The sequence below is a fragment of the Aplysia californica genome, unplaced genomic scaffold, assembly GCF_000002075.1.
Source record: "Aplysia californica isolate F4 #8 unplaced genomic scaffold, AplCal3.0 scaffold01018, whole genome shotgun sequence".
Taxonomy (NCBI): Eukaryota; Metazoa; Mollusca; class Gastropoda; order Aplysiida; family Aplysiidae; genus Aplysia; species Aplysia californica.
Window position 1 is genome coordinate 126981 of NW_004798288.1, and position 21905 is coordinate 148885.

Here is a 21905-nt window from a genome sequence, read left to right on the forward strand (position 1 = left end):
TACATAAATGGCAAAATTAGGAACTTTTCCTATAAATTGTCTTCAGGGAAATAAACTCTCAGGTACAATGCTTGAGCACAGTTGTTTTTTTTTAGTGGTTATTAAAGTCTTTTCTTATAAATAGATACACAATGCTTATGTACATTAGGAAGTAAGCAGCTTTCTTGAAAAGGGGGATCCTAAACAAAAAAGTAATGTTTTGTGGAGTGTATGGTGTATTTTTCTGGACATTTTATGACTCTTGTGTGGACTTAATATTGTTCCAGCGTAAATAATTTGGTTATAAGAGATAATGACATTTGTTTTGAAATATTATAATCGGCTATAGGTAAGTTCTGAAGGCATAAGAATTCTATGAAAATGCTATGAAAAGATGTGTGTGCATGACTGTGCCATGGGTTTTTATAGACACGTAGACATACATAGAGTTAACATCTTCACACTTTTTAACTCAAAAGATCCAAGCATGTGTTGCCATAGAGTGAATATCTTCTCATTGCTTATCTCAAAAGTTCCTGAGGCGTGTTGACGTAAGAGTTACCCTATTCTCCCTTCTTAGCCCCAAATGTGCATGTGCTGATTACCCACTTCCTTTTAGCAGGCTCGGCAGTAAGCTGGCTCACAAAAAGGAAACTAACTTTACCTCCTGTCTCTCTCCTCCGAAGGCTCCGCCCCCTCCAGTCCAGAATGTTCTTCCTGCCAACAGTCTGGAAGGAGGCGCTGCCACTGTCAAGCAGTCCTCTTCTGTTGACACTATACAGGCCTCGGCATCAGTGGTAGAAACAGGGAATGACAACTTTGGGATGTCGGGCAATGTGCTGTTGGATCCGGACAAAACTGAAGTTGTTTCGTCTACAGCCCAAGAAAACACTGAGGTATAATAATTCTCTTCACCCGCATTTGTGGTGTAGTAGTTAAGGGCTTCGCTGTTGCATGCAGGAGACCCAAGTTTGATTCGCGAATGGGGAGAAATATTTATTCAGTACTTCTATCTTTCTGCTGGGATGTCGTATCCCTCCCACAGACCTGCCACTCATCCCGATTTAATCGGGATATCCCGATTTTTTGCCTCAAATCTCAAGCATCCCGATTTTCCCGATTTCGATCGACAGTATCCTGATTTTTTGTCGTTGCGTCTGTTGCGACCGATTCTTAGAAAAAAATATTAAAAGTTCTGCAATCTCTTTTGGTTGAAAGCACTGGTTGGATTTTTTATCGGCAGGAACTTGGAACGCTACTTTCTTAAGCATCTATGCCGAATCTAGTAGAGGACTCACGCTCGTTATTTCAACTAAAATCAACCGTTGTTCTGCCGTTGCTTTAAAAGCAAGCTTCGTCTGAGTTCTGGTTAGTCAGGCCCATCATCAAGACCTGTCAGTGGAGCTTTCAAACGTTCATTCGCATCTCATGACATGACCTTGTACGTGTGAGTAGCGCGTGTGTCGGGGACTGTCGGGGTCAGCAAAGTTCATTCACACCGGTCGTATTGGTCGAGGTGTTTTTCGGGACTTAACCAGTGTGGACGACCGGGGGGGAGGGGGTGGGGATATTGTTTTGACACTTGAGCTCAAAGTGCGTGCCGTGATACATGTACTAATTGAGGATAAAGGAATTTTTAAAAAAAAGAAAGAAATGAACAACCTTGGCGCGATCTTTTTTTCCAGGGGGAGGGGGGGGTTCCTTGAGTATATATGCGATAGAAGTCAAACATTGTTGCTATATTATATGAAAACGCGGGCTTTTTGCATGGGTGATTAGAGTTATGTGTCAGCTATTTTCAAGACTACGAGAGTTTCAAGTTTCAGCTTTACTGCAACCTGCGCTCCCCCGGTCTATCCAACTCCGACTCGAGTAATGCTGTCTTTCAGTTTTCCCTCTATTTAGAGGCCCAAACGTGAACTTATTCCTGCAAAAGTTTTCTCTTGCATACTTGCCTCATAAAAGGGAACCAGGACCCCCCCCCTTCCCCCCCCCCCCCTTCCCCCGGTACCCCTTATGACTGATTTGCCGTTTATCCTGATTTTTTTCACCAGATCCTGATTTTTTAACTCTAAAATCCTGATTTTTAGATTTCATAGAGTGGCAGGTCTGCTCCCAGCTCGGATTAGCCCAAACAGGCAGGGTTGGAAACCCACCTCCTAAATGATCTAGATTGTGTCAATAAGGGCATGAAAACACCTACATAAAAACCCCCCCCCCAGCATGTAACACTCTCTTTGTAGTCATGTACTGCTCCTTCTTGGCTATGGGCTGGTAGGAAGAAGGCATCACTTGAAGATTTTCTTTACTTTTCCACTGTTGTTTTATCTCTCAGTCCTTTTTATCATCATCACTGAATGACTGGCATTCTGTTGATGCTCTCTTTGTGATTCTAAAAATTCTGCACATAGTGAATTGTTTCTCTCAGCTTAATGAGTTTTCTTTGGAGGGATGAACGAATCTTCATTTTTGTTTGAATGAAAGTTCACAACGAAACATGGAAGCCACAGTCAAGGTGGACAAACTTCTTGATGGAGACTAAAATTCTGAGATGTTTTTAATGTGTTTTTAGAAATTAGTATTGGAAGAATTAAATTTCATGGCCAGATTTGCTGAAGTATTTTATGCCTTTCGGTGGTAGTAGCAAAAGTGCAAGAAGAACATAGAAATGTAATTTTGGGAATTTTTTAACCCTATCTGTATGTCATGTTTTACCTTCGTATCCATACGACGTGGGGAACTTTGTGCCACCACATTCTGAAGAGGAAATTTATTTGTTAATCCGATCCGTACGCTTTGCATAGCTGTCTGTCAAAATGATATTTTGAGAAATACTGAAAGTTTCAAAGAGATTTTCATACTAGAAGTATTCTAAAACGTGAAGAATGCAACCCCGAGGGTACAAAATGACCCCGCGGCGTACGGATTGGGTTAAAAGGTGATGTCATTGATTAGCAAATACAAAGTGAAACTTCTGTTGATTTTATCTGTTTTCCATAAGATATCCTAAAAGCTATGATAACCAAATGAACGCGTTTCCTTTAAAAAAATGTTTATTGTCGAAACATAAATTTATATTTGTACTCATCCTTGATTTACTTTTTGATGTTTGAAGTAAGGAACTGAAGTTGTGAACTTAAAAGATTAAATACTGTTTTGATTTGACTGTTTTTTGTATCAGTTGCATTGAACTTTTAAAACTTCTGATGGACACCCGCCTTTGCATTTCTTGAGGGTAGCGGTAAATTAGAATAGAAAATGGAGAAACGTTGGATGTAGTGTTTCAGCTATAGATCAAGCATAACTTCCTGAGTTGAGATGTACCATCCGTGCAAAAGTTCAAGTTATGATTTCTGAAGTCTGTGCAACATGTCAAGTTTTGATGTTGATTAAACTTGAATATTTGATGAGAACTTCATGATAAAAGAATGTGTGGCTATTGAGGGGTAGGGGGCCAAAATGTTAATTTTGTTAGAAACTTAATTTTTGGGAATTTGTTTGCAGTTTTGAAAAAATCAATTTTGTGCTTTATTTTTGTAAGGCTGTCACATGTAAAAGTTGTGCTGGAACAAAAGCACCCTTTTGTGACTGAATTCTTTCTCATTTGGCTTGTTTCTTCAGGAGGAGGTCGTTGAGTGCATTCAGGATCTTGTAGATGCTGGTCCAGACCTGCCTACTGGGTTGAACAGCAGTGGAGGGCAGCATACATCTTCCTCCTCCTTTATCTCCAAACTAGGTATGTCCAACTTTTTCTTTCTCCTTTTTAAAAAAAAAACTTATCCTGTGGTTGTTTGTAGGTCTTTTTTTTCTTCCCGCTCCTTCTTTCCATCGCTAATTACCATATTGTGTCGGTGTGCTTCTGTTTACTCCAACTGAAAACTTAACAAAGATTGTCAGTGTTCATGTTGCGTTGGGTATTACGTGTTGCAGATTAATTGTTGAAAGTATGTACTGTCCTCGCTGTTGCTATTCAAATTTCACGGGATCCTAAAAAGTGGTATTTTAACGCTTTACGGTCACTTGCGCTGAACAATTATCCTGTTCCGATCAAGTCCGAGAAGTCCGTTGCAGTCACTCTCCTGGCTGGGTGACCAGATGGGGTATCCATTTTGTACTGCTGGCTGTGTGGCTGCAAACTTAAATGGTTGATTGCCTTTCCAACAAGGAGTGAAACTCTAGAAGTAAGATGCTTATCTCATCAGCCAGTGTTCTGTGCTACTCATATGTTACTGTTTTTCTCGAATGAGGAAGACACCTTGTCTCACTTATGCTATTATTGCCCTTCCCTGTTCCTGCTCCGCTATTTCTACATAATTATTTAGTCCGTACTAAGTAGCGAGTACAAAACTGCAGTCTTTTTATTTTACTTTTTTATTCTGGAGAACTGGGGAAAGCACTTAGTTATAAGTATACTATGCTTTATCCTCTGCTACTGGAACTCATAGACTTATAGCTGTTAGGGTGACTCTGTATCTACTGAAAAATGACTCCTAGCATATACTGTTGTTTATAATTTATGATGCTTCTTATGTCAATTCTCATAATATAGGGAAGTTATGACATCTGATTTGTGTTTGCTAGGATGCTCTGTCCCAGTGAGCCTGGATTAGTTGTGAAAGATAGGGTCGAAGAAGCCATTCCTCTTATTGATCTATATTGTGTTGATGGGTTTGCAAAAAATAACCTCGTTGAACATTTACAATAACTTTTTTGGGGGGATTCCCACCAAAATCTGTTAAACATTCTCAATAACATTTGTTGGGTTCCTACCAAAAGGTGTTAAACATTAACAATAACTTTTTTGGGGGGGTTCTCACCTTCAGTCTGTGATGTATGTGGAGACGATGCTGTTGCTTTCTGTGTGGAGTGTCAGCGAAAAACGTTGTGTGACGGCTGCAACGTTCGGTGGCATCAGCACCCCCACCGACGAGGGCACAAGATCCAACAGATCAGCACGGTGTCCAGCTTTACGCTTGACGGGGATGGCTCTGGTGTTCTCATTGACGGGGCCTACGGCGTTTCTGCACAGGACAAGCAAGGGCCACAGAGGTGAGAGACATGCACTCTTTGCTCCTGTATTATTATATGAGTCACGACGCGGTGGAATCAGGCGCTCGTTAGGTTTTGGGCATGTGAAGTTATTGGTATTGCCTTAAAGCTTGTTCATTTGCTTTGCTTTCGATGAAAGAATTGCCAATTTATCTAGAGTACGTGTCAAGATATTTGTGATAGAACGAGGTGGGGGTTGCCTAGTTTCAGAGGTAAAATTAGTGAGAAAATGACTGCCAAAGTTTGGTTATTTGCAAAGCCTCAGAGTTCATGGAAACTAACAATTTACTTTTTTTTGTGCCTTTAATCAATGTTTTATAACATAATTGGGTTCTTAAATGAACATATAAGGCGTTGAACCTAAAAACAAAATTTCAATAAAAATTGTCAAACCAGCGGAAAAGTTTCAGTTTCTTTACTTTCATTATTTTGACAAGCGCCTGATTTCACCATGCTGCCTCACATGTGCCATTTTTTTATGCCCTAAAGATGTACCTGGTTTCTTATATGTACTTTATTGTCAACAGGCAAAAACTGCTTTTCTGGTTTAAATGATGGGAGAACACACAAAAGTTTGCTTTTGAAGCACCAAGTGTTGTGCATTTGAAATAAACTGCATTGTGTCTCACATTATGTTGCACATCCACGTGCAGTTGTCTGCAACAAAAGTTGAATTTGCTGTCTAATCACTATGTCGAATTTTCTCTTTTTAGGGTAAAAGTTCCATCTCGCAAGTCCCCAAGGAACTCAGATTCACCTTCCCAGCCTGATGCGGACTATCAGGCAAATACGATGATTCCTGACCAAATAGCTGCAGGGTACATGAGATTTCTTCTAAATGAAACGAGCTGCTAACAGAATGAGAGACTTAAAAATCGCTTATGTATTTGTTGGTGCAGTGTGTCACTCCGTTTTGAATGTTTGAAAATGTTCAAAGTTGAAATCACATTCCAAGTTGATTAACCCTGTTACATTTACTTTAATTTCACATTGTACTGACAGAAAATGAAAACTAACGAACATTACTCTATGATCAGAGAGTTTCAGGCACAGTGCAACCTCTCCAACGATCTTCGAAATAACAACATTCTCTGTATGGCAATGGTGCCCACGTCCCGATTCTTTCCTCATATATCATTTGTAATATTTTTGGTTTTACCTCTCTATAACGACAACTCTCTATAGTGACATTTTTTTCTGGTCCCGACGACGTCGTTAAGAGAGGCTGCACTGTAGATCGATTTGTGGCGTCGGTGGCCTAGTGGTTAGGCTCTCGGACTCGCAACCGTAAGGTCGTGGGTTCGAATCCCGTCAAGGGCCCGACGTTGTGTCCTTGGGAAAGGCACTTTACACGAATTTTCCTCACTTCACCCAGGTGGGAATGGGTACCCGGCTATAGACAGCGAAAGATCTTGTCAGTTTGTTAGTGTTTGAGCGCTTAATCGGCTGCTCGCACTGTATGCTTCCCGGGAAGCTGAGAATGTTTCGGAGTGTTCTATGGTCTGCTGGGGTAATAATATAGTGTAAAGCGCATAGAGCCTGCTGTTGAGCGGGGATATGCGCTATACAAATGCTATCTATTATTATTATTATTATTATTTTGTACAAATAGGTTTTCTGTAGTTTTAAAAAATGCATGTTGTGTCGATATTATGAAATTACAGAAACTGTTTCATTCAAGTTAATATATTTTCCCTTCTCATCCCACTCATAGGAATGACTTGTATCCAGGTCCAAGTGACCACCAGCTTCTAGACTACCAGCAGCACTTGCACCAGCAGTCCCGACCCCACACCCCAACCCCTCAGCTCCCTGGTTATGTTGGTGGTCGTCAGATGGCCGGTCAGTTCCGCTCTGAGGCGCCGTACCCCTCAAGCCACTATGCTTCACCTGTGGTCGGTGGGAACGTGCTCGGCCACACTCCCCCGGGCCCGTTCTCTGCCCAGCCAAACCAGATGTACCCGCCTCAGCACCAGGTTTTGATGGGAGCTCATGGTGCTGGTGAGCAGCCTGGCCTGTACGGTCTTGAGGGGCTGGTGTATCCCTCTAGAGTGCCTTACACTCATACTTCTGCTGCCACAGGACCCAACATGCAGCAGATGCTCCCACAAATGCCAGAATACATTGCACAACAAATACACAATCAGAGTGCCAAGACAGCTCATCCATCCCAGGGCCACTTCAACATGATCAACAACAACAATAGCAACGCTGCGAATAATCCGCTGTTGTATGGCGCAAACCGCTTGGATCCTGCCAAATCTCAGCCACCATATCCATATCCAATGCAAGGCTACCCCCAGACAGATACCTACCCGATGCAGTCACTTTATCCTGCGACTCGGATCCAGCCTCACCCAAACTCGGAGCGTCTAAGTTATCCCTACCCTGGTGTTGTTCCAACCGTAGGCAGTTCGTCCTTGTGCTATATGGAATACCCCAGTCAGCAAAGGCCGTTGTTAGCGCCAGAGCTGGCTGGAAACCCTGTAGCCATGGGTGGTGGCACTTCTTTGGCACCCTATCCCAGTCATATGCATCCAGTAAACAACTACGATGTCAAAGAGAGAAGACCATCTCTTCATTCTTCTTCTTCTTCAGTGTCTACCTCTAGTGTTTCTCAGTCCAAGTTTGTTGCCCGTTTGATGCAGGAGAGTGATCCTGAAACGAAGAGGAGAAAATGTGAATTGCACATTGAAAATTTACAGGCTGACATACAAGATTTGGATGCAGAGATAAATGACAGAATGACAGATGACGATAATGAGTTTATTGAGAGTGAGGAGTTCAAGGACATGTCTAAACGCAAAAGTTGCCTGATGAAAGAGAAGAAAATGCTGGAAAATTTTAGAAAACAAATGGACGAGGAGACACAGGTGGTCAAACTCAACCCACAACTACACCGACATTTGCAATTTCAAAGAGCGGCAGCTCAGCAAACGATTTACTATCCTCCAAGTCTGGACCAGCCGATTGCAAATTTGGTGAACGTGCACGGAAGTGTCAAGTCACAACCAGATGCAGCCGCTCCGGCCTCCAATCACGTGTTGACAGGGACGGTGCCTCTGGCTGAGGTCTCCTCCTCCACTGACAGGGTTCAGGGTCAACCGAGGGAGGAAAAGATCCTCAATACAGCACCTCAGCAGGTGAGATCTGCTGCTAAGAGTACCTGACATGTTACAGTCATAGATTTTTTTTTTCCTAAAATAGAACAAAAAACCTGTGCTTACTCAAGGTGATAAAAGGTCCTCAGTACTGCACCACCTTAGATAAGTTCTGTTAAAAGTGTCTTAGATATAGTCACAGTCATAATTATAACACATTCGCACAAATTATTTGAAAAAATTTTCCTCTAACGAAAAAAAAAACATTGCTTACCTAACTGATTTAGGACTTGAGCAAAAGTAAAAATGTCTAATAAGTGAATGCTTAGTATACGAAACAAAACGGTGCTATATTGAGGACATGAAACAAGCAACAGGCGTGTTAACTTTTCCAATCTGACAATTGTTTGCTATTGCCATGACAATCATCATTTAAAAAAGCTACATATCCCTGATCTTTGCGCGTCACCCTTTTGTTCAGGTTCCCCTAGTAGGTTGCTCTGGGCCTACCCCTGCCTCGTTTTCCTTCATTTTTTCCAGTGAGAGCTAGATGTTCAAGATCTTTATGTCTATTCAGGTGTCCCAAAAACTGCCTTTGTCGTTACCTGATTTTTTTTAACAGTGAGCGTCCCATGTGGGCTTCATCAAGTACTGCCTCATTTGATTTCTTTTCTTTCCGGGTGTTCTCAGCAGTCACCTGAGAAACCACTTTTCTGTTGCTTCTATTTTATTTTCATTGTCTTTAGCAGTTCTCCAGCCATGACAATATTTCATCTAAAGTTGGTAGATTGATTACAGAATCCTTAGTTTTGCCCCACAACAGGTGGGATCTTAAGTCCTGTGTATTGCACCTCAGGAGGTAACTTGTGTCCAGATTATTTGAAGATGGTATATGTTCGAGAAAATATTTTTTTTTCCCTCCAAGTTATGTGCTGCAACCAGCAAGAATACACATTGAATGGGAAAAGGTTCAGATTGGTTGCATTCGTGGACTTACCATTTTTCAAGTCAAACTTTTACTCTAGAAAGCATTCAGAACTGATTCTTTTTTGCACATGACTTTTTTTGTTCTTTGTATGAGATTACTTGAATGTGTCAAAACTAGTGTTTGTAAGATTCAGTAGCACCACAATGTACTTTTTAAACTTAAGATTTTTATTTTATTTGCTTGAAAATGATAAAAGACAGCAAAATGTATTTTGTAGTCCCTTCAGAGAAATTTCACTCAGATGAAAAATTAAAACGAGTGAATAGAAAATGTTAGCTTTGATACTTGAATGTGTAGAAAATGGATACATGCATGTAGTGAAAGCAACTTTTTCACAACTGTACACATAAATCTACTGATTTTGCTGATTCTGGGCTCTTACAGAAAGGTCACAATGCATTTCAGGGGCATACCCTGCACTGTCAGATTCAGGTAAACTGACTTTGCCTTAGTGCCACATTTTAGTGAATGATCAGTTAAGAATTTCATTTTTTTATGCTACATTCTATCTCAGGTCTCACAGACGCCTCCAAAGAAAGCTCCACACGGACCACCCCCTCCGAGGCCGCCCCCAATTTCAGCCGTGTCCTCCACGGCAGGGGCAATCCGGCCGCCAGTTCAGGCTGCAAAAGTTCCCGTAGAGAACAGCTTTAGCGATGAAACGGTAGGAGAATTTTGCATGAAAATGGAAAACAAAAGTAAAGCTTAGGCTTATATAAATAGCCTCCCCCCCCCCTCCCCCCTCCAGGGCGGTGTTACTGACTGAAGTTGTCTTTAGGACATTCCCAAAGGGGGGATATTATCATGTTCTTGTGCACAGTAGAATTTTAAATTGGATGATTCATCCATGTCATGTTCGTACTTTGCCGGAACAACTTAGGGAGAACTGATGCTTTGTCTTTCCTCATCGTTACTATCACCATTTTTTCCTCTACTTCTTTTGTATGTTTATCTCTCTCTTGTGAACTGCTATTTCCGGGGTGCCTTGATAGTCGAATCAGATTTTATGCTGTTGAGGCTAGAGAGGTGAACAGAGTAAACCTGATTTACCGTTTGGACTTCTCTGTTGACATTCACCCTTTGGCGATCATATGACCTTATGTAGTTGCGAGCGCTGTAAAATCTTACTGAAAACCAAAGTAAAATTGATGTCCTGCCCCTTAGGATAGCCTGAGGGCTCTCAGCGGGTCCTGATGTAGGAACAAAAAGAAGAAATAAACCACGTCAAAATTAATCTTGCATATTGTTTTCCCCAATTTGGTCATCATTATCATCGTCATCAACTATTTCCGAACAGTTTGGCTTTTTTCTGGTTCTTTGTTGTTTGTTTTTTTCTCTTAAAGTTAAAGCAAAGTAGTTGCTACCATGTTGCCACATTTTCCATGTAACTTACAAATGTCTGACACCAATACAGACATGGGACAAAAACAAAATCTAATCGAAAACAAAAACAGGTCCACTGTGTCTTTCTTGGGGGACAATCATTTTGGAAAGATGAAGCCAAGGAAATGTACGGCAAAACAGTTCCTCAGAAAGAAAGGGTAGAGCTGAAGCTTGCTTAACCCTATCCGTACGTCCTGGGATTATTTTGTACCCCCGGGGTTGTATTCTTCACATTTTAGAATACTTCTAGTACGACTATCTCTATGAAACTTTCAGTATTTCTCAAAAAATCATTTTGACTGATTGCTATGCAAATCGTATGTTTCGGATTAACGAGTAAATTTCCTCTTTGGAAAATGGGTGCACAGAGTTCCCCACGTCGTATGGATATGATAGTAAAACACGACGTACGGATAGGGTTAAAGAGCCCATTGAGGACATGAAATAGTCACAGATTGAAAATTGAAGCTGAACAAAGAGGAGTTGCTTGCCAGGGTTCTTTCCTGCACAGCTAAAGTTGACTCTTTTTCAGCCACCCTGTTTTCAATACTTTTAAACAAATGATTATTTTTGCAAGGTTCCTGTAAATTAGCCCCAGGCTTTCTGACTTTATACAGCTTGAAAAATTTTGGTTTTGTGGGCTTCCGAAACTATTTGAATTTGTATGTTTCTTTTTAAGATCTATTTGTCCATCATCGTCATAGAAAGTATTTGGATTTTTTTTGGGGGGGGGGGGCAGATCTTTAAATTTTAATGGAGTATTTTGCTGTCTTTGTAATCTTCCTGGGTTGACTCAAGTAAAAGCTTCAAAGTAAATCATTTTCCCAGCCAGTCATTGTATGGTGCCATCTTGGGCGATGTTGTACAACATTTCTGTTTTTCATGCACATGCTACTGAGTTGATACTGTCATTCAAAGAAGTCATTAAGTGAATTTTAATGTGAATTAGATGAGCAAAATGCGCTTTACCCTTCTAGAGTTTGTTAGTTTTTATAAATTTCTGCACTGTGTTCCCTGACAGATTCCCGTCGCTGTTGAGCCAAGGGTTGCTCCCCCTGCTTTACCCCCGAGACCGAATATTCCCCCTCCTTCTGCTGCCTGGGATGACAGACTGGATATAACATTTCCCCCACCCAAAATTTCAAATACTGAAATTGTCAAGTAAGTATCTTAGTCTACTTGAATTTTTTTGTTCTTTGGAAGGGGGGGGGGGTCTTTTCAAATGCTTAAAAGCACAACTTTAAGGAAAAGGCTTGGGTTTAATGTGTCCTGTTTTTCCATTCTATCTGTGTTCTGTTAAGGCTCCTGTTGTTCAGGCTTCAAATTCATATGTTCTCTGGCCGTTAGAAAGTTATGTGCAGCCTTCTCTCTGCTGTGCAAGACATGTGGTTGGTGGCCATTCTGTCGTTGTGCTCCTTCTGCTTTTTTTCTAGTGCTGTTATTTAACTATTATTATCCTGATGTGTTTCGCAATGGACACTCCTTTATCGTCATGACTCTCAATAAACGACAACTCAGCTCCTACGATGCAATACTTATGGTAGACCTGCATGTTTGCCGACAATCGTCTGAAATCCGACAATCGCGACCCCGACCCGCGAACCGGCCGATGCTATCGCTAGGCCCACCTGTATTAGTATTAGTCAATGTTCGAAGTGCGAGGCCTGGCCGTGTGCCAGCGACCCCTTTTTCTCCCGTCGGCTTTGTCGGCACTTTCGTTTTCGTGTTGACCGCCGACGCGCGCACCGCCGACTGCCGACGTCGGCGTTTCCGACATAATTGTCGGAACCTGAGTAGAAATACGAATACGAAAAAGTACGACGACTTAAGTTATCTACTTTCAGTTTCTTGCTCGAGCGGCCATTTTTAATTTCGTTTGTTTACTGATTGTTCAGATCATGTGGATTCTTTCAAGTCCGACTCACTTGTTCTACTCTAGATCTAGATCGAGATTTAGATCTATATAGATCATTATGGACCTCAATGGAGGATTCATATTCCAATTCTATTGTGTCAAACCATATTATAGGTTGTGCTGTAATTTTAATGTTGGTAAAACGCATTTTATCAGGTGCGTGAATTATTTACTTAGAAGAATAAAGATATCCAGATTTAGATCTAGACCCCTAGACTCAACTGAGTCCCTCTCTTCGGAATAGGATGCGGATTTCTCGTTCAAGGTCTAGATTCTAGATCTATTCCTATTCACTTGTTCTACTAGATCTAGATCTATATGGAGGATTCATAGATCTTTATTCAATTCTATTGAATTGTATCAAACTCTTTATAGCAATGTAGGCCATATTATGTTTATTATTATAAATGCTCCTTGTTTGTTTTGGAGTGTGCTTATTTCTTTTTTAAAATATTTTGACTTGTGCTGGCCTTTTTACATGAGGGCCGTTGCAGGTTCTTTTTTGGGTTAGGCCTAGGAGTAGGCCGATAGGGTTTGGGTTAGGGTTAGGTCTTTTCTTTAATGTGTTTGTTCGGGTGGTCGCTCGTTACTCGGAAATCCTTCCTTTTATGACACCCACAATTTAAAAGCTCTAAAGTTATGGGGGGGGGGGGGGGGGTTGCGCAAAATTTTCAGACAATCTGGTTGAGGCTCACATGCTGGTCTATTATGGATGAAGAGTATCTATTATCTATTTGTGGTGGCCGAATTTTGCTATTCAAAAGGCTTTTTAAAGGCTGCTTTGATCGACCTGCGGCTTTCGTCAAAAGATTCTTTAAAATATTCTCCAGATCATGACACCCTTCGTTTTTTTCAGTTTTGAGACAGTTTTGCTGCAAAAGCTAAATTTCTTTATTTCGGCGATCGCTTTCGTAGGCCGACGCTTCTGTCTCAGTAATTTTAGAAAATCCGCCAGGTTTGTTTATTTCAAGTCGTACTTCCGTTCGATACTATCGCGCATTGTCGCGCAATACTGAGCACTATTTTAAGTGTGCGAACCGTATAGATCTAGCCTCATGTTTTCTTTTTTTACTTGGTGCGAAATTCGACTGTAATCCTTTCGTTTGATTCCCATCATCACTTTTTCTGGACTCCTTTGTTAAATTCTTTTTCTTGCTATTGGGAATAATCAACACGCTTCTTTACAACCACGAAAGCAGAACAGAGAATCAATCTATGCATCTGTTATATATTTGGCAACTTGGAAACATATTTGTCACTTTTCTCTCAAGATGTATTGCTCCATTCCAGTAGAGTGTAAATATAGTTGACCAATGATATTCAGTTGATGTTAATGCACCGATTATTCCTTTCATCGAAAGGGGGCCCAGCTAGTATTATATAAACGCCAGGGCTTATGGTCTTACACTCAAAAGATACGGGTTTGATTCTACCTGGGGAAGATATTTTATAGGGTCATTCTCTTTTTGCCTCGATGCAGGCTTCTCAGCCCTGGCGGGTAGGTATGGATTGAAGTAGCCCACCTTTCAGTTTAGCTGAATTATGCCTTTTTAGACTTTGGGCCTTCTTTGCCTCTGCTCGTATGTCTTGCGGTTTTGGGTAACAGTAATGAATTTGTGATATCTTTTAATCTTAACTATCTATTTGTATCCTCTTGCACATTTGGATGCTGATTTTGAATAGATCTCAAGTGGACGAAATTTGAGGGTTATTATTTTTACTTTTGTATGAATTTATGACTGTGATAGACACATGCAAATTATTTTTAGGGCTTCATGTGGTACTCACTGATTAGAGTAAACAATAAGGAAAAAAGAACATCTCTCCATTTATGTCCTCTTTTGCTTTCTTCTATCTTGCTCTTTTTTTGCAGTAAATGTCTGTTATTGTATTGATGTGCTTTTCATTGCTCTCAACAAACGAGACAGTTATAAAAAGTCGTAAAACGGCTGTTGTTTGTTTTCCTTCAAAGGCCTAAGCCATGGCACTGTGAACATTGCACCTTCATCAACCAAGCCTCCAGCCATGCGTGTGAAATGTGCCACAAAACATCGGACAACCCACAGCTTGTGAGCATCACCAGCAGCATGTCACTGAGCAGTGAAATCAGCACCACTGAGTTGGAGGAGCAGACAAGCGATGAAAATTCTGAGTTTGGTAGTGACCGTTTCATTGCCATGCTGTCGGAGCTGAATCAGGATGAAAGTCAAATTCATTCGAATTTGATTAAGTCAAAGGAAGTTGGGGCAAGAATTGCTGGCATTCAAGATGAGGTGAGTATTTCCTGTTTCATAGCTCAGTGAGAAGCTCGTTTTTTCTTGTTTGGTTAAGATTTGTAATAGCTATTGACAGTTTCAATAAAATTATCCCAATCCTGAAAAATACAGTTGAACAAGGATACGTCGAACACAGAAGACTCAAAATCATATATCCGTCAAACTGTGCCTGCGGTCACATTATTTTTTTTTCTGCTTTATCTTTGTAAGCAAATTATGCGACACTTGAACACAAATACAGAATAATCTAATTATGCGGTCGTAGAGGTCTAAAGTCGATGTCCTTTGAGGTGCACTTGAGGCAAAATAATAATAATAATATACTTTTTTTAATGGAAAAAAACAAGGTCGGTAAAATTCCACCTTTCAAAATCCACAAAAGCAGCTAGCTGTACTATTTTTAGCGCGGTGCTTGACACGTGTGCCTGGGCCCTAGGCCTAACTAGGCTTGTGTGGAGCAGGCGAGAGGAAAGGTTGTGCATAACACGATCGACCACACCACCCCTCTTCACAAAGAACTGCGCGCTAGGTAGAATAGACGGGGTAGGGCTGCATTGTCTGTTGCGATGATATGCTTATCCTATCACTTTGTTTATGTTTTGACAAATGTGAAAAGGCACTGTTCTGTTGGTGCAGACTAAAGACTGCTCACACTGGCCTGCCCAATTAAATTGTCTTGGTACTGGTAGGCTCATTACCGACCGAACGTGAAAACGTTGCTCATCATGTTTCTCATTCTCAATCTTTCAACTTCAAGTTCAGCTGATGCAATAACACTGTTCACGTATCACTTGAACAAACGAGGACGTTCCCAACAAATTCGAGCTATCCATGTTATACTGTAGAAACATTTCAATGACTACCAAAATAACAGTTCCAAAAGGCTATGTGCAGTCAACCCTTCTTTATGGCTGTGGATTTTGGACAATTACCAAAGACAGTGAAATTAAATAGGAGCAACAGTAATGTGGTTTCTTTGGAGACTGTTTAGAATTTCATGGAAGGAAAAGAAATCAAAGGTTCTTTAAGAAGTCCACATGAGCTGCTCACTAATAAAAACAATTAAGAAGAGGTAAATAAAGTTTCTAGGACACTTGAATTGACACAAAGGTCTTGAACATTTTTTTCTCACATGTCAAAATTGATTGCTAATGAGGCAGGGGTAGACCCAGAGCAACTTGCTTGTAAAAAATCAGATTGGTGACAGGGAAAACCAGGATGATATAGGGTTTTTTTCAAGTATCTGAGCAAAAAAATGAATGGTGAACCAAGATCGCTGATGTTTCTTGCAGATCTTGCTCTGACTAATGTTCCCTGTATTGTATATGCAAGGTGAGTTGCTGATAGGAAAGAAAGCATCAAAGCTTTTTGTTCTCAGCTGTATGTGAACTGTTGATGCTGTGCTGTTTTTGCCCGTTGTAATTTGAAATCAAGTTGGAGGGTGATACTGCTAGGTCTAACATCTTCTTTTTTCTTCCTCTGTTGATTTTGTCTTGTCTGCCTAGCTCTTTCCTTCACTAAATGGCCGCTACTGTGAATCTGCTTCTCCTTACTCAAACTTCAAACTACAAACTCAGATCAGTTTGTATTGAAATTTCCTTCTTTAAAAAAATTTTTTTTCAGCAGCCTGAATAATTAATTTTTTTCAGGTTATGAAAGAGAAGAAAAAAGCTCAGCAGCAGTTTCAGCAGCAGCAGCAGCAGTACCAAGAACTGTATGGGCAGGGTGGGCTGCCTCAGTTCGCAGGGAGTGCCCAGCCAGGAAATCTACAGCAACTGGCAGCTAGTCCTCGACAGGCTTCTCCTTCTGTGAGTTATGGAAAGTCCCTGACATTTTCAGATAGGGCGAGCTACAACAAGCACCTGAAGAAATATTTTCTTTTTGGACCAGGTTTTGTTTAGCACTTGTAGGACTAGCAGCAGCCTGCAATCTTATTGGTTCGAACCCCCATCGGTGTTAATGGTTTGATCGCTTGATTGGCAGCCTGCGATGTATGCTTGCCCAGAAGCTGAGAATTTTTCTGAGTGTACTTGGGTCGGCTGAGGTATTAATATAGATTGTAAAGTGCATGGAGTTTGCTGTTGAGTGGGGATATGGGTCGTACAAATACCATTCATTTATTATTATTATTGATGTTGTGACTAAATTGAGCCTGAAGCATGGCTCTCAAATTTTACAAGGGGTCACCCTTTTAGTTGAGGCCATCTGAAATATTAGTCAACAGAAAAGCCCAAATGGAAGAAAAGATGGAAGATTTTACAATTTAAAAAGTATCATCAGGTGGTTTGCTGCTTTTGGGTGTGTTCAGAGTACTATCTACAGTTTCCTTCCATTTATATTTTTGGCATATGATTGAAGTGTTAATTTTTTGTTACCTTCAAGTTCAAAAGTTTTATCTGCCTTTTTCACCTTCCAATTGAAGGAGTGTAATAATAGACCTGTAATTAAAATTTTTTACAAACAATTTATTGTTTTACAAAAGGGCAATGTATTATGTTGCTTGGCTAACTAGTTATTTTGTTTGGGGGTTTTTTTGGATTGTTTGCCAATAATGAGTAAACTGGAAATCATTGGAAGACATACGCACTGAAAAGGGTAATTATTATTGGACATGGCCGCAGTTCATTGATAGCGTTGTCATTTGCTTGTCTTTAATCAAGAAACAGACAAGCATTTTTGTTTCCAAATCTCTTTATAAAGAAATGTTTCTCAGACTGTTTGCCTTACTGTGAACTCACACCTCCCTTCAGAGTCAAGGGGCCATGCTGCGGGCTCCGTCCCCGTCCTCCCTTCCCTCTTCGGGTGCCAGGAATAAGGTGCCTTCCTCCACCACTGACCTGACCTCATCCTCTGCCTCCGGGGACTTCCAGACGCCCCCCTCTAGGGTCTCCCCGACTCCAGCTGGTCCTGCTATTGGTGCTGATGGGGTGGCAGGGGAAGGAACTGTGGAGGAACTACTGGGTCGACTGGATCAGGCAAAGTTGATTGACAGCGTGGAGGCTGAGGGAGCTCAGTTGGCCCAGTGGGTCAAGGTTAGACATATGGTTGAACCTGCTCTTATGTCCACTTGTCCAAGACAATCATCTGCCTAAACGACAACTTCCCATTTTCCCCTTGTATTTTAAAATATTAACACTTTGCCATCACATCTCACCGATCGGCGATGCTTACCACCCAGTTTCTTTGGATTTTCCCCAAAATGCCTTTGCCTGTGATGGCAAGGGTTTTTGCTATATGAGCCTTGTGATGGGAAAGTGTTAACTCTTGGAGCCCGGATTCCCGCTAGAGCAGGATTCGCGAACATGTGTCAAAAATCCTGATTCCCTCTCAAGCGGGATTCACAAGTGGCCTCAGCCCTAGGCTCGTCATGCACTAAAAATAGAATGCCAATGGCTATAAATCTTAAATTTGCTCCATAACTATTCAAATATGTCGTTTGTGCTTCTACATGTGTAGTTTGTGGAAGATTTTCTGGAAAAAAATTGGGTTTACTTCACCGTAAAAATGAGGCGAGCTAATATGAATGAACCCAGTACTTCCAGTGGTAAAAGGGCTAGAACTGAGTTGTTTAGTACCCAACAGGTAATTGATTTTTTCGCTGGAGATTCAGCATCGGATGAAGAAGACCAAGAAAGAGATTATGAAACAGAAAGTGAAAGCAGTATTGATCATGAAGCAGGCCAAGGTGAGGATAGATCTAGATCTAGTAAAAGTGGTGACAACAATGATAGGTATGTTGGGGGCGTGGAACCCAGGAACAGAGATACGCTTTAGTGGGGCAGCTCAGGGCTCAAAGGGTTAATGACACAAGCCGAAATGTCTACCTGTCTAAGACAACCTCTTTTCTCCTCAACAATGGATGGCCGTCTTGGACAATTTTGACTGTAGTTTCTTTGCTGTTTAAGAAAAAAAACCAACCCAGCTTAAATTTTCTCTTCTAATTCCTAATTTTGCAATGTCGGTTGTTGTCAGGCCCTCTAGTGTGGTTGGTTCCTTCTACAGTAGTCTTTGCCTAAGATCCTGGTGCTCAAGAGCTAGGGAAATGCGGGATCTCAGGCGAACGGGATCTTACCCGTCTCACCAAGGGAAGAATTTACGGTCACCAATGTTCAGGCCCAGAACTGGTAAAATGGTCTCCCCTTACTCTCAAATGAACTGGCGTGATCTCTGGGTGGGTTTATGACTTATGACAAGCAAAGAGTGGTCAACCTTGATGACCAATCACAGTGGCATGAGGCATGCCATTTTCATTTAATATCCTACCGTGAGTCTCAAGATCTATGCTTATCCAATTGCTCCTCACCTTTACCTGTCCAAAATTTATAGCTTTCCATCTCTGACCAAGTTCCCCCACCTTTGTCATTACGCACCATTGTTATTTGACCTCGCAAGTTAAAATTCAGCCTGCCTCACAAATTTGGGCATAGAGACAACTGCTGCAACGGTCAGAGAGGAGTTCACAGTTGGATGTGATCCTGCTTGGAGTGAACTTGTAAGCCCTTCCCACTCAGCGTGTGATGCAAATTTAGGTGGAGAGCTCAGAAGCAAGTGCAATGTTTGGGGAAAACAAACGCGTTGGCGAATTATTATCTAAAATGCGGCAATGTAGCCCTTCAGAGCGGGATCTTAGTGGTGACTTTTATGTACTAAAAATTATGTTTTCTTAAAACAGCGGGACCATAAGTGAACCGGGATTGTAAACAGTGGGATCTTAGGCAGAGGCTGCTGTACTTTGTTCCCAGAAAATTAGTTATCCTTTTTGATTACAACTACTGGTGGAATGTGGCTGTTGTTGTGACCCACAAATCTTGAATTAACTACTTTTTATACCTTTTGTGTGTTCAGAAATGATAAATTATTTCTTTTCAAGATGATTTGACTACTTTTTATACCTTGTGTGTGTTCAGAAAGGATAAATTGTTTCTTCCTCAGATGGCTGACAGAGAAGGGTTTGAGGTGGATGCTATGAGCATAGCTCTGGCTCAGTGCAGTCTCCATAGCCTTGACCCTGTACAGTGGCTGCGCACCAACTGGACCAATAACGTGACCCAGGTGGCCCTTCGAGCAGGCAAGAAGGGCCGGGAGGAGGACCAGAACTGTGTGGGAGAGCTCTCATTGGCTGAGGCGAAGGCTGCTTACATGAGTTGTAATGGCAACATAAAGGAAGCAGTGAACCTGTGTGTTCGGAACAGGAAGGATCTGGTAAGTGACATACAGCAGTGTGAGTGTATGGGAGAGAGGGAATGAGTTTGTGTCTCATCTTTTTTATGCAGGTGTTTGGGAGGCGCCACTGTCGGCTCTCACTTTTTTTACCGGCCCACTGTTTCTGTTTACCTGTCTTTCTTTCTCTTCACAATATTATGTTTATGGTGTTGGATGTACTCTTCTTTCATTCAAACAAACAAATATTTATCATCAACAGTATGGCAAGCTCAGTGCGCTGGGTGAGTTCCCCCGAGAAGAGATCTTGGATGCAATGCAGCAAAGCTGCGGTGACCAAGCTGCCTGTGAACATTTTCTGCAAGCTTCCAAACTGTACCCGTTCATTGGTCGTATCTGGGCCCAGCGAGAATCCGAATGCGGTGACCACTTCCAGCTTCAGAACATGACCAGCTCGGACATGTGTCGCAGTTTCTCCACTAGTGTCATTAACCATTGGGATTTTCAAAAGATCATCAGGGACAAAAACGTTGATCTAGATGTGAGTTTGCTTTTTTATCCTTCTAACTACCGTATCTCCTTATGTACTGATGGTGTTTGGAGAGGAAAAGAAGGGACAATGGTTCATGTTGCAGATATCTCCTACCCATTTTCTGTCCAGTATAAATTTATGCTTTTTCTGTTTCTTTGATAACAAAAATGTCACTGACAATGAAATGTTAAAGTCTCTTTTCTTACAATGTTTGTAATTATTATATACAATTAAAATTCGTACGCAGGCTGGAGGATAAATTGTCTGAACTGTCTTGCATTTTTCTCCTGTTCATAGCGTCGCACCCGCATGATTTTGGTGGAGGGTCGTCTGAAGAGCTGGGGCCGGGCAGAGATGGTGATCAGCATCTTAGACCAAGGAGTTCCACGGACTGAGGTCAGCCTGGAGGACGTAGTGGAGGCGGTGCGCAACTGTCGTGATCGCCAGAGTGCCTTAGCCTACCTGCAGCAGGAGTGCCAGATCTGCTATGCTACATTTCCCATGAGCAAGGTGGGTTGATCACAGCTGTGTCTAATGCAGTAGAATAGGAAATAAGGAGACCTAATCAGGAGGATGTGGATTGGACATACTCTTAGGAAGCTTGTCAGTCAGACAGGTGCATAACAAGGAAAGTGTTGGATTGGAACCCACAGGGTAAAAGATCAAGGGGAAGACCACGTGGAACCTAGAGAAGAGTCACAGAAATCAATGTATAGGAAAGTGGGAAGACCTGGAATAACATAAAGAGGCTAGCTCAGAATACAGAAAGGTGGAAAGTGTTGCTCATAGCTTGTACCCCGACACAGGGTGAGAAAGGCAATGATGATGATGAATCAAGAGGATGAGAAATACTTGTTCAGACCTTTAACTCTTCAAACAGCGTCCGGCGGTAATAACCCTGTTCCTGATTGGATGCTGAGAGCGTCTGAATCTAGTGACAACTGTTTCGTTTCATTTAGTACTAGTTTTTGCTTGTTTTTTCAGAACTATTCGCGATCGAAGTCATTTAGTAATGACTAAGCCTTTGTTTCCGTCATTTAGAAGTTGGAGGCAAGCTTTTGGGGTTATAATGAGACATAGTGTAGCAGGTTTAGATGACTAGAAAAAACTCAGGGATACTGGAAAAAACTCAGGGATTAAAGAGTTAAAAAGATTATTTTCAGAGCTGTTTGCAGTGTAGGTCAAACAGTTTTCAATCTTCTTGAAAAGTACTAAACTTGATGGTGCCCTTTGGGATTTTAGCTCTTTACAAAATTATACATGAACCGTTTACAGCAGAAATTCTTATTTTGTATGAGCGACTTTTCTATTTTGCCCCTTCTTATATATTTGTCAGATTCACAGTCTGAACGTGTGCCAGTGCAAGCTGTGTGCCGAGTGCCTTACCCTGAACTTTGAGGTGGACATCCGGGAGAAGCACGTACGTCAGTGGACATGTCCAATCTGCTCTCTGCCAGACCTCAACGACACAGACGTGGCCTCGGAGTACTTACATTTTCTCAGCATGTTGGTAAGTGGTCTG

General features: G+C 41.5%; 1 protein-coding gene across 1 annotated transcript in view; it reads left to right on the top strand.

The window, feature by feature from the left end:
* Positions 1–21905, top strand: part of LOC101849805 (E3 ubiquitin-protein ligase lubel) — a 51798-nt gene that overhangs the window by 17229 nt on the left and 12664 nt on the right. Inside the window, exons 6-19 of the mRNA XM_005111160.3 lie at positions 666–875; positions 3601–3715; positions 4803–5028; positions 5742–5846; positions 6743–8171; positions 9632–9781; positions 11522–11661; positions 14388–14688; positions 16341–16499; positions 17442–17723; positions 19624–19893; positions 20114–20392; positions 20681–20893; positions 21720–21893. Of these exons, the coding sequence (XP_005111217.1) occupies positions 666–875; positions 3601–3715; positions 4803–5028; positions 5742–5846; positions 6743–8171; positions 9632–9781; positions 11522–11661; positions 14388–14688; positions 16341–16499; positions 17442–17723; positions 19624–19893; positions 20114–20392; positions 20681–20893; positions 21720–21893 (4053 nt within the window). The remainder of the gene's footprint in view (positions 1–665; positions 876–3600; positions 3716–4802; positions 5029–5741; positions 5847–6742; positions 8172–9631; positions 9782–11521; positions 11662–14387; positions 14689–16340; positions 16500–17441; positions 17724–19623; positions 19894–20113; positions 20393–20680; positions 20894–21719; positions 21894–21905) is intronic.